We start from the raw sequence: 12821 nt of genomic DNA on the forward strand, positions 1-12821 counted from the left end.
CATCCAATACTTTTGATTAGTGTTGACAGTCAAGGGCTTAGTGAACTACATAATGTAAATAAATCCACATATCACATAATCAACTGGTAGTTTCCAGGTCTGACCAAACTTGGACACATGAACAGAGTGATGACCAAATTTAATTAAATAATCCTGTAAGTATTGTACATCCTTATTATTGTTATTAGTCATTAGTATCACAGCCATGACCATGACATATATAATTCTATAACATTATTATGAATTTTAATAATTATGCATTTTGTTATAATCTGGATTGATGCTGAAATGGGAGAATAGTGGTAACATTTGAAACAAATACATTCTTGTTTAATAAATTAAATTATTCCAGTAAACAAAATCTTGTAAAGCATTCAACCCAGGAAGGAAAAAAAATCAAACAATAATTTTGATGGTGAGAACACTTATTTTTAGGACAAAAAAATAAACATAAATTTCAATAATTTATTTTTCTATCAATTGGAACACACTGTGTACATACTATGATGTTGCATATGTTTGGTCCTTCTGTAACACAGTTCAAAAATGTAGACTATTCTAGTTTCTTTCCATCGGATTATAATTATAAACTGAGATTTGGGGATTTAGTACTGTATTGTTACTATTAGAATCTATAATATAGTTCCCTTTTTTTCAGTTGTCCTGTATTAGTTCTCATTATCACTGGCAAACAGGTAGTTTATTTATCTTCATAAAACAGCATCATAAATATAAAGTGTTTGAAATTATTGCTATTAATCTGCACTGGTGCTGTTATTGTTTTGTATTGAATTTCATAGCTTTATTTTTTTTCTTTCAAAATTATTGAAATTTCACGGGGCACCTGGGTGGCTCAGTCGGTTAAGTGTCTGCCTTCGGCTCAGGTCATGATCTCAGGGTCCTAGGATCGAGCCCCATGTCGAGCTCCCTGCTCAGTAGGGAGCCTGCTTCTCCCTCTCGCTCTGCCTCTTCCCTCTGCTTGTTCTCTCTCAAATAAATAAATAAAATCTTTAAAAAAATAAATAAAATAAAATTATTGAAATTTCAGTATTTAGCAAGTTTTGATTTGGAGACTTTTATTGTTTTAAACTATCAAAACCAGAGTGCCCTGGTTAAGAATTCATATTTTGTGGTTTATAAAGTGCCTATGGCATGTTAAACATTTGACAAATAATATTTGCTATGGGGAAAATATTAATTATTTTGAAGTATACATCTTTAGTGGATTAGACCCCTTTATTTTTTCTTGGTTAGTTTATTTTATGGTTGATGAAGATTTTTAAAAATAAGGGAATGCCATTATAAAACTCACTTTTATCTCACTAATTGCCAGATTTCAGAAGTTTACACATTCTGCTAATTAACTGCACATATTCACACCGGCTGGTTTGTACTGGAACTTACCATTCACGAAGGTTTACCTAAGCCTGGATTAGCAACAGAGGGAAGCAGATATGTACTTGTATTTAACCTATAGCAAAATCTCTACACGTAAGACCTTTCTCTGCAAAATTGTGAATTTTGGGAAAGAATAAGTTGTAGCTGACAGAAGATTAAAAAATCAAACCAATAAGTTTAATAGATTAATCCCCTCATGCTGAGAATTTGACATGTTAGTTCCTTAACATGAGAAATGTTACTGTCTTTGGAGAATGTGGCTACTATGGAAAAAATATTGGGTTGAAGTCAGTGAAGCTGAAAGGACAGCGGCACCCTAATGGTGTAAGTTGCTAGGCGATTCAGTAACGTCTTTTCTAAAAGAAACATTACAAACTGTCAGTTTAGTGTGAACTGGAAAAACTTGTATAAGAAGCTATTCTACTTCATGCAAGTCTTCCAAGATGATAAAAGCCAGTGTTTTGGAGGAACTAAAAGGTCTTTATAGAAAAATCTCGAGTCAAGAATCCAAAGCACTAGACTTCTAAATCATGGTATCAATGCAATATTGAAAGCTGGTCTATTAAAAATCTTTTTTCCCCCTGCAATTTATCGTTTGACAGTTTTTTTGTTTGTCTGTTTGTCTGTCTTTAACAACTCACTTCTCTGTCCCCAAGCATTCTAATTTGTGTAAGCTTTCTTTAACCTGGAATGCTATGACATAGAAGTTTTGCTTAGTGTCAGTAAGAAGTTGACCCAGTGATGTTCTTTGATGGATTTTTTTTATATAAACAAGAAAATGTGGGAGTGTGAGCAGTAATTCAAAACTATTGTAAGTAGTTTTACATGAAAGTATATATTTTATATTTGTTACTATGACTCCTTTTCAGGATGACAATTTTGTCAGAGTCCTTTTCAAACTATCAACTGTATAGCAGTTATACTGGGCCCGTCCTCCTGTATTCAGTACTGTGTGCTGTTTACGTTTTTTAATGTTGTAATTTAATTGCCAATGTGAACTTAGAAACAATGGAATTCTTTGAAAAAAAATTAAATTATAATACGGACATACTTATTTGCTGATTCACTAAATTAACTATGACGTGCTTACCTAATTGTATGTATAATATGTGCATGGTTCTTGTACCGAACACCTATCCCTTCTAAATAGAGTTACCAGCTTATCTCTAGTCAGGAGATGCAAGGCAAGGGCTTGGTCGTGGTCATGATTATCTTTCCAGCTTGTCCTTCTTCCTCTGCCTGTTATTTTCTCAAGAGCCTATTTGTCCTCCATGTGCTGGCCATTATCTTCTCTACTTAGCAGTGTGCTGGTTTTAGGGATTCTTAGACTTGCCCTGTGACTGATTCACTGTCCAGTTTGTAGAATATAAGAACTTACTCAGTCAACTACAAAGAGTCCCTTGTTACTGCCCCAGCTGTTTATTGCTTTCTCTTTAGCACTACTTTGCTGTAATATACAGCGAGTAAAGTCTTGAACTTGTTTAATGACTCCCTAACTGCTACACCGACCACTAATCTCCAAATAATTCCTCCTTTGTGATGGGTGGTTTTACACACACACACATGCACACGCATGCACATGCATAGACAGACACACAGTTATAGTTATGTTTATATGTACTTGAACCTCTGTCCAAACCTGTGAGTTCAAAGCTTAATAAACTAGCTCTCCAGGGGCGCCTGGGTGGCTCAGATGGTTAAGCGTCTGCCTTCGGCTCAGGTCATGATCCCAGAGTCCTGGGATCGAGTCCCGCATCGGGCTCCCTGCTAGGCGGGGAGCCTGCTTCTCTCCCTCTGCCTCTGCCTCTCTCTCTCTCTCTCTGACTTTCATGAATAAATAAATAAAAAAAATAAATAAAAAATAAACTAGCTCTCCAGAAATATTAGAAATAAAAGCTATTCCCTTCCTTAAGAAATAAAGATGAGGCCTTTCTGTATTTTTTTTTCAGTTTCCCACTTCAAAATTCTGTACTCTCCTTCAGAAGATTTAGATCAGAAGTTGGTACCACTCATGTGTCAGAATCATTTCCAGTAAAGTTTTATTTGCGGTGGACTGAGAGTCATTGTGGGCAGGGAAGCAATATTAAAAGGCATTTACTTAAAAGTAATTGTTTACTTAGGTTTTACTTAGCACTTGGTTATTTCGGCATAATTTATGTATTTCCTGATAGTAGAAGAGAAAAAAGTAATAAATATGGAAGCATCACAGGATGTTGGTCACTCTTGCGCCATTTGGTTGTACTGAGAATATTAGAGTAGCCACATTCAAAATCATTTAGTCACCCCACTTAGGGAAAGAACCAAGAAGATAATGACACCTTCTCACCAAATAGATTTAACTGCTTAGTATACCCGAGCAGTATAAAAACTCATGGAGTTCTTACTTCTCCAGTATAAAAACAAAAGTAGGACCACAGTTCATAGGGAAAATAACCATCAGGTTGTGGCACATCAGGTTACTCATGGATAAGGGTATCGATGGTCCAGAAAAAAAAAAATCCTTCTGTTTTATTTCATTATCTTTGATGTGTTCATTTTATTAATGCTGTAACTCTCTACCTTTCTGATGGAAATATATACAGTTCTCCTAATAATCTATTGAAGACACAATATATATTTTGGGAGAATGTTTAGCCAGGTGAATGGATATTTTCATAGAGAGTAGGAGTGCTTTTATTGCCCGTATTGCGTATCTTTAGTTTTGGAGCCTTTTCAATATAACAGGCCTTTCAGTGTTGGCCCTTAGGTGAGTACTCTGTCCACCAGCAGTGTTCCATTGGCAATGAGAAGCAAATAATGGAAAGCTAGGGAAATGTGGGAAACAAGGCTATGTCGATGAAGAAAGAGCTTGCCTTGAAGGTATAACAGAACTTGTCAAAGCCTGGTTGTTTTGGAAGTGTTGTTAAAACCAAATGATGTTGAAGATGAAAGGACCTAGCCTGGTGGCAAATTGGAGACTGTGAGCAAGACAGCTTGCCTCATTAGCTGACATTTTTATATTGCTCAGGTATACCCAAGAGGATGGAAGGTGGGAGCCACAGCATAAAAGAGAGGGAAAGCTACCTGGCTATACCTTTCACTTACCATCGCGTAGAAGTAACCTTCCCTCTGTGTGGTGCCATGGCCCCCACCCGATATCCTCTTGGGTGTGGCAATCACTTTTATCCTGAAGTTTGATATCAAAGTAGTGAATGTTCCCAGATATTTGGTAAAAGGCGAAAGATTTATGCGATCTGAAGAGAAACCAGAGTATGTTCCCAGATATTTGGGATAAATCTTTTATCCTAAAACTGAAATGCACAAAGCATAAGCAATAGCTGCATTCAGAAGCCCAAAGAAATTTTGTTCTTATCTTATCACTTTTCTTTGATTCATCTCTTTCTCCTAGATTCGATCAAACAATCCCTTCAATATTATCCTTTCACAAATAGGAACTCCTGCTTTCACACCAACCTGGAATTAACATTGAAAGAAGTTGCCTTTCAAACATGTATCTCCCCCACATATAATCCCTGTGAGGCGAACCACACAAGCATGCAGAATGAGGGCTGAGGTGTGCCCACAAAGGCTCAAAAGTGTAGGTCTATTTAGTCTTACTGACTAGATAAGACTTATCTAAGAGCTGGTTATAAATCTGCATCTCTGGAGATTCCAATTCAAGGCCCAGGGATCTAGTTTCCAAACCTCCCCATGTGTTTCTGATGTAGAACCAGGTAGGGGAACCAGTTTGGAGGTCCCGCATTCTACCCCAGTCTTGCTGCACACTGTTTTGAAAGCTGTGACTCAAAGGCTTAAAACAAGCATCTTAGACAACTTGAAGGCTTTTGGCTTGCACCAGAGTGAACTCTACAGACTTGTCATCCAACTCTATCAATCCCAAGGGCATCTTAAAATCCCTGACTTCTCAGTTAATGGATTTCCAAATTAAGCACAGCACAAGCCCAGTGGAAGAATCCTCAGGTAGCACATGTTTCTCATGTGCCTACTGGGTGGGAGGTGCTGTTCTTAGCACTGGGGATACAGTGACCAAGACTGACAAGTTATACAACCTCACAGAGGTTATATTTCAGTGGGAAAGATCAGGGAAGAAACGGCATGCAAATTAATAAGCCAGATAATTCCCAATAGTGTTAACTATTGTGAAGAAAGTAAAACAAATTAATGGGATGAAGAATGATTTTGGAGAAAGGCAACTCCTTTATATAGAGTGCTCAAGAAAGAACCCTTTGCACCTGTGACTGGTGGATGAAAAGGCATCAGCCTGTGGAAATCCAAGGAAGAAAGAAACTTGGATTATTTAAGACATCGAAGACCCACATCTAGCAAACAAGAAAAGGAGAGGGGGAATGAGATGGAGGTAGACTAAAATGGTTTTATCTTAAATTGATTGCAGCATAGAATGCATTAAGATAGCGTGCTTTGGCCTACTAAGATTTCCTATTTGTTGATATATTCATTCCATGAGCCTCTTAGTGTTCAAGAAACAACCACATCATGTTCATCATTTAAGCATAAAATTATTTTAAAATATTAAATACGTATACATAGGTAAAACATATAAAATATCAAAGATATTATAACATGGTGGTTGGTAGCAAAAGCTTTGAATTAGGCAAACCTGAATTTAAACCCTGGATTATCCATATAGAAGAGTCATCTTGCTTAGCCACATAACCTGTCTTAGCTACACTATTTCCTCATCTGTATAATGGAGATAATATATATATTTTTTTAGGGCTTTGGAAGTAGTAAATGAAATGATAAGTACTAAATAAGTGGTTTCTAAAAAGAGAGGCTGCATAGTTCTTTCGAGAATTTTGGTTTTAAAAGAGAAGGTGAGAAAATTAAGAAATACTATTTCCCAGTGATTTTTGGTACTATTACAGGTTTTTTTTTTATTTCACAATTTTTTTGTCACTTTTAACATCTGATATTAGAGTACATCTTATAAAAAATATTCTTTTATAATTTAAATTTAAATTGGAGGGTTTTTTCTTAGTGGTACATAAACTAATGATGTGTTTTATAATTGATGGCATTTTAGATTCAATGAAATATAGTTTTTGTGATACATATTAACTTTCTTTTTCTTCAGGAGGTAATAAAAGGTAGTATTTCTTTATTCAGACCTCAGTTATATAGAGATAATTCCAAATTTCTGAACCTCTCTTTGCTTTATCTCTTATCTGCAAAGGGAAAATTCACCCCATGACCTTGTTAGTATGAAATCAGGAAATGTGCATAAATTTCTTAGCACAGGATGTGGTGTAGCATTGTTGAATGCATAGCAATACTAGTCATTATTATTATTATCTTTATTTTTACAGTTAATCTGTGAATTGGTAAGTTTGGATGGTAGAGCCAGGTACGCATTAATTAACTTTGAAATCTCTGTCTCATTCATCCTGTTTTGCAAAAGAATATTTCGGCTAAGATGAGCTCTACATTCCTTCTGGCTCTAAAATTTTGTAATTTTTATATCTAATTCAGAATCATAATGTGACCATAAAATGAATTTTCTTTGTTTCTTTCAGTTTGTGGGGACATCCATGGACAATTCTTTGACTTGATGAAGCTCTTTGAAGTGGGGGGATCTCCTGCCAACACTCGCTACCTCTTCTTAGGGGACTATGTTGACAGAGGGTACTTCAGTATTGAAGTAAGTCCGCATCATTTCTTAGCTATTCGGGAATGGATCAACAATATCTTGGCAAACTACAAGTGGTAAATGTTATTGTCTTAAGGAAATTCCTAGTCTATAATAGAACTTTAATGCACCTAATTCTTGGGATATTATGTATTCTATTTTCAGCTGATTCCCATATGCTTTTTAATACATAGAGATGCCAAGGAGATGGTCATTATTAAGATTTTGCCTTTTATACCTTTTATATATTTGCAACTTTGCAAAAATTATATCATATTTTACATTAGATAATTCTTTTTCCTGTCGACAGAAGTAATCAAAGTTTTTTAAATAAGCAGGAATGTATTTGCATGCTTATGCCTTATAATTGTGAGGCAATAACTCATCTTTGTAAATTGATAACCAGGTGCATGGCTGTCTGTGTCTGTGTTTTTATGTGTAAGTATGTGTGAGTACACTTACAGCTGCTGTGTTTTGCCTTTTTTGGCATCTGTCATCTAAACTAGGGTAATTTGTCAAACTCATTAATTAAAACAAAACAGATAGCCTTTGAGTAGAGGTTCTTCCTCAGCCTCCCACCTGCATCCGCTTCAGGTAAGTAGAAATTGCATTCAAAATAAAGGCAAAGACTTCGCTTTATTCACTTGTTTGTTCTTCCTGGTGCTTAACATGGTGTCTCAAACATAGAAAGGGGTCATCAGATATTTATTAAAAGAAATGATTTGATGGGATGCCTGGGTGGTTCAGTTGGTTGGGTGTCTGACTCTTGATTTCAGCTCAGGTCATGATCTCAGGGTCCTGGACTCAAGTCCTGCATCAGGCTCCACACTCAACAGGGAGCCTGCTTGAGGATTATCTCTCTCCTTCTCCCTCTGGCCTTCCCCCCTCCTCTCCCCGCTTGTGTGCATGCATGCACTCTCCGTGTGTCTCTCTCTCTAATAAATAAATAAGTCTTTAAAAAAAAAGAAAGGATTTAAAATAAAAATGAGAATAAGTATTAAAGAAGCAGAGCTCATGCTATAGTACCTGCCATTATATGTGTTCTCAGAAAAAAAACATGTATTTTATTTATTTATTTATTTTTAAAGATTTTATTTATTTATTTGACAGAGAGAGACATAGCGAGAGAGGGAACACAAGCAGGGGGAGCGGGAGAGGGAGAAGCAGACTTCCCGCCGAGCAGGGAGCCCGATGCGGGGCTCGATCCCAGGACCCTGGGACCAGGACCTGAGCCGAAGGCAGATGCTTAACGACTGAGCCACCCAGGCGCCCCCCAAAAAAACATTTAAAAGGAAAAAAAAAAATTAAGAGAGAAATCAACTTTATAAAAGTCTCACACCAACATCATATATTCATAATAACCATGTAAAAAGATTTTAGTTTTTTAAATTTTCATCATAATATTTTATTTACTATAGGAATATTTAATGTTGAAGAACATTCCACTCTTAAACAGCTTTTGTTTTTAAAACTATCATACCAATTTTATTTTTTTGGTTATTCAATTTACCTTCAGTCATTGAGTCTCTCTCTCTAGAGAGAGAGAAACTTTTGTCATTTGCTATATAAATTATAAATATATATATTTTTTCACCAATATATTAAGCCTTTCTGTATTTGAGGACCATACATTTCTTAATTATTCATGGTGACAAGGGAAGGAGAGATGGTTTTGGTATATAAAAACAAAAGGAGGAAGTAAATTTTTGGTATTTCTTCCACTTGGTAAACAAGTACTGTATTATTGAACACATGAAGTGTATATGCAGTACGATCAGAACTATAGAGAATTTGAAGAAATGTATAGCCTTGCTTTCTAGAAGACTAAATCTATGTGGGAAAATAATAACTGTAAAAAGTTACATAGAATCAAAAGCCTTGGTCATCCAGGATTCAATGATTTGAATTATTAAAACCTTGTGATAAAAGAAGTACAGAAAATGATTGCCATTGCAATATAGAAAAGTGGAACAATTTTGAGAGCAGACTTGACTGGGGAAGACTGAATCAAAGAAGTGAGATTAATTAGGAAGGAAATTGAAACAAGCAAAGTACAAGGGAAGAAATTAGTAAACTTCATAAATTTTATTCATGGGCTAACTTGACCAACTTGGTAGGGAAGGGCGATTGAAGGCAAATTTCCTAAGACCTTTATATCACATTAGGGCTGGTATCTGCCAAGAGAAAATAACAACAAACCTGTGAAATGGTGGTTTGAACAAGATAGAAGTTTATTTCTCTCTCCAGTAGAAGCTCACAGATGGGACTGCCCAGCTGGTGTGACCCAGCCTGGTCCCGGGGCCCAGGCCCTTTCTGCCTTGTTGCTCTGATGGGCATGGGATGTGTGGGCTCGTTCCAAAGGCTGCCTTGTCACCCAAGACAGCTACACCAGCTTCAACCATCATGTCCTGTGTTGCATTCAGCTAGAAGGAAAAGGAAAAAGAGAAGGGCATGTCCTCTCATTTATGCATGTTTCCCAGAAGTGGTACCACTACTTCAACTTGCATTCCATAGGCCAGAACTTGTTGCTATGGCCAGAGGTGATTTTAATATGTAGCCAGATTTGAGAAAGACTGCAATAGGCAGAAAACAGAAATGGGGCATAAAATGTTTCTACTACTTCCCTTAAATTACGATTCTGTGGAATCTAAGTAAATACTTCCAAAAATTATTTGAGTGACTCTTAAGTTCATCTTATTCATTTAACATGCAAAGTGCTCCTATGTAAGATTCTGAGGATGAACGAAATAGGTGTTCTACTTTCCTTGAAGCTCACCTTCCTAGGGAAATCTCTCTGTTGGGAGTGATTATTTTTATTGGCCAAACGATGGAGTGCTATGTTGGAAAATTTTTTCAATGGTGTAATATTTGCGATTTTAATGACTCAATTGCCATCTTTTAAATCTAGTCAAAGAATTAACACTGTTCCCTATTAATTTACTAGTAAAGATAAAGCACTAAATAAATCATGTGTTCCTTGAGTAACAGTTGACGCATTTGGACTCCTTCTTTGTCTCACCAGCCCTATCTTTGGATAATATTATTTCTTAATCTGGTTGGTGCTTATTTACCTTTGAATTTTTACTCCGAGAGTTGAGGCTTCTGAATCTCTGGCCTCAAATTAACTTGAAATTTCCTAAACTCTCCCTGATTAGGAGCTTTTTAGAGCTCTGTTTCCTTAAATTAAAGAACTCGAGAAGCAGTAATCACTAACTTACTCTTCAGCAGATTTCTTTTGAGTCTACAATTAATCTAGATATTTGAACTATGAAAGTTGCAATATTGTGTGTCGTATGCACCTTTTGAAATTCAAGCAAAGGATCAAAGAGTGAACCCAGGTGTTGGTGACATAGCAAATGTATCAGGACATTTGAAAGTTCTGAGATGCATCTATCAGAGTTCCCATCTTCACAAAGCTCTTTAATTAAACTCTAAGTGTCTGAGAGTACAGCTCCAGGGACTTGCCGCATGCATACAGAAATAACAAAAATGTGAAGGCCTCATCTATGAAAATGATCCATTTTGATTAGACTGTGACCTTTGAAGGGCTTTGGGATGGCTCAGTGATATCATCATGTTTAAAATAGAACAGACGTTTCTATAAAATATATTTACTGAGAATACTTTGGGGCTCTTAATTGTGGATTATGGAAGCTTACGTTGTTTGCATGCTGAAATGCTATTATTGGCCTGGTAGACACGATCTCCTTTATTCCTCACAGTTCTGCGAGGAACGTGCAAATGTCTTCTTTTTGTGCATGTGGAAACCAAAGCTCAGAGAGAATCACACACAGAGTAAATGACAGTACTGGGCTTTGAAGTCTGTGCTCTTTCCACTCCACACATGCCTTGGCCATATTCACGAAGCGAACCACAAAAAATGCACACATCAGGGATGCAGAAACTGATAGACACTTTTATAATCCACTCATGCATGTGCAAACATGCACTCATGGCCCTCTCCCCCACCTCTTCAATCTGAAGGTCCAGCATTGAATATAAAATATTCCCTTTGAGTAAGATACTGTCGGTTTAAGAGAATGCCTAAAATCAGAGCTCCCTTTTCCAGCGTGGACTGTCCTAACAGCTTTCAAAAGGTTCTTGATTCCTCTCAATAATTCAGGGCTCCCCTGCAGGTATTCTTCTTTGGCTCTCCTCTGGGCAAAGAGGAGCCACTTATGTTTAATTTCAGCAAATCAGCTTTGAGGAGTAGGTTCAGATTGCATACGGTCTCTGTTGGGTAGTATTTCCAGGCAGTAGGTAATGTGCTGTGGGCAGGACGCAGAGTTCATTTTCTGCACCCCCAACCCCCACCACCTTCTCTTTCTACCAAGATTAGAAATCATTCCTCACAAAGTTAGCCCCAAGAAAACAAGTGGGCTTTGGAGCAGTGATGAGAGAGGTAATTTTGTTTGGAGTAATAATTTGTCTCACACCAAATACCATCCTCTTTCTGATGATTGCATTATGCTACCTAATCTCTTTGATCAAGCATACATGTGTATAGAGGGTGTGTATAGAGGTCCACGTCTGAGCGTGTTCCTCGGAGAACGCAAAAAGAAAAACAAGAATTGCAGATGGGGAGGCCTGCCCAGCTGTTTCCTGTTCACGTGCTCACGTTCTTCTTCTAACCAGTGTGCACGGCAGTGAGCTTAGCAGTGAGCTAGCCCCTCCCGTGCTACCTACATACAGGTCTCAGCCCAGGCCTCAGACACAGTTAAGCATGAAGAGATGTTGTGTTTATTCACTGTGAACTCATAGACAAAAATGAACCGTGGCAAGTCAGGCAACGTTCCATGCTTCTGCCTGAGAATAACAAGCAGACGGTACAGAAAGCGATGTTAGGTGGCAGAGTGATGCCACAGACATGAGGAAGACATTGCTGTCTCCCTGCCACCGATGGTCTTTGTCGTGCGTCGCTATTGCTCAGCTGCTTGTCTGCATGCTCGTCAGACCAGGCAGAGAATGTCTGAGAGGAGGTGCATTTGACATTTCGGGAGTTTGGATCTTTTCCCAACCAGCGTACATCCTTCACTTAATTGTCCTATGACTGAGAGGTGTCCCTTTTGATCGGAATGTGTCACAGCGTGGAGAGTTATTGTAGAAGGCTGGTTGATGTATATCTGAAGCTGTCTCTTTGCTTTTTAACTTCCTCCCTCTTTCACATCTTTCTTTACTCCCCTATGCAAGTTTTCAAGAACACTCATCATCAAAAGGCATAAATTACAAAAATAAATCATGGCACCACTGTTATCAGTGAACCAATTAAACTAATGAAGAAAACGATATCCTTGGCAAAATGATATCCTTAGTGCTGCTTCACTGGAGAAGACTGATAAACTAAATAGAAGAAAACCATGTCTATGAAAGAAATTAATAAAAATCTAGAGGGTGCTCAGTTGTTCATATTTTAAAACTAATTTTAAGTTGTAACTAATTATTTCGAGTAACACTGGAAAGACCGTGAAGGTCCAGTTGAAAGTCATTAGTGCAAGGAATTTACATCTAGCCCCACAAAAAGGCCAGTGTAACTTGCCTCTCTGTTTCCACCTTAACCAATTAATTCAGTGAGCATGTTGTGCAAATTAGCCATCTCCTACCACGTAGATGAAAAGAACCAATTATTTAACTAATTTGCGTTTCATGGCTTATGGGGGTAATTTTTTTTTTTTTTTTATGAGACTCTCCTTTTTAAAAAATAATGTCAGGTTATGATTTCGTTTCAGACAGACAGGTCTCCAGAATGTTAGAACTTTAGATGGCAGAACAGTTGCCA

At 37.3% G+C, this 12821-nt stretch overlaps 1 protein-coding gene across 6 annotated transcripts in view; it reads left to right on the top strand.

Moving 5' to 3' along the window:
• The window catches only part of PPP3CA (protein phosphatase 3 catalytic subunit alpha), a 296797-nt gene that overhangs the window by 207973 nt on the left and 76003 nt on the right, over nucleotides 1–12821 (top strand). For all 6 annotated transcript variants that reach the window (XM_081812089.1, XM_081812087.1, XM_081812088.1 and 3 more), the window contains one exon: nucleotides 6933–7057. In XM_081812089.1, coding sequence (XP_081668215.1) covers nucleotides 6933–7057 — 125 coding nt within the window. The remainder of the gene's footprint in view (nucleotides 1–6932; nucleotides 7058–12821) is intronic.

The sequence above is a fragment of the Leptonychotes weddellii genome, chromosome 2 (assembly GCF_054177405.1).
Source record: "Leptonychotes weddellii isolate Sample4059 chromosome 2, ASM5417740v2, whole genome shotgun sequence".
Lineage (NCBI taxonomy): Eukaryota > Metazoa > Chordata > Mammalia > Carnivora > Phocidae > Leptonychotes > Leptonychotes weddellii.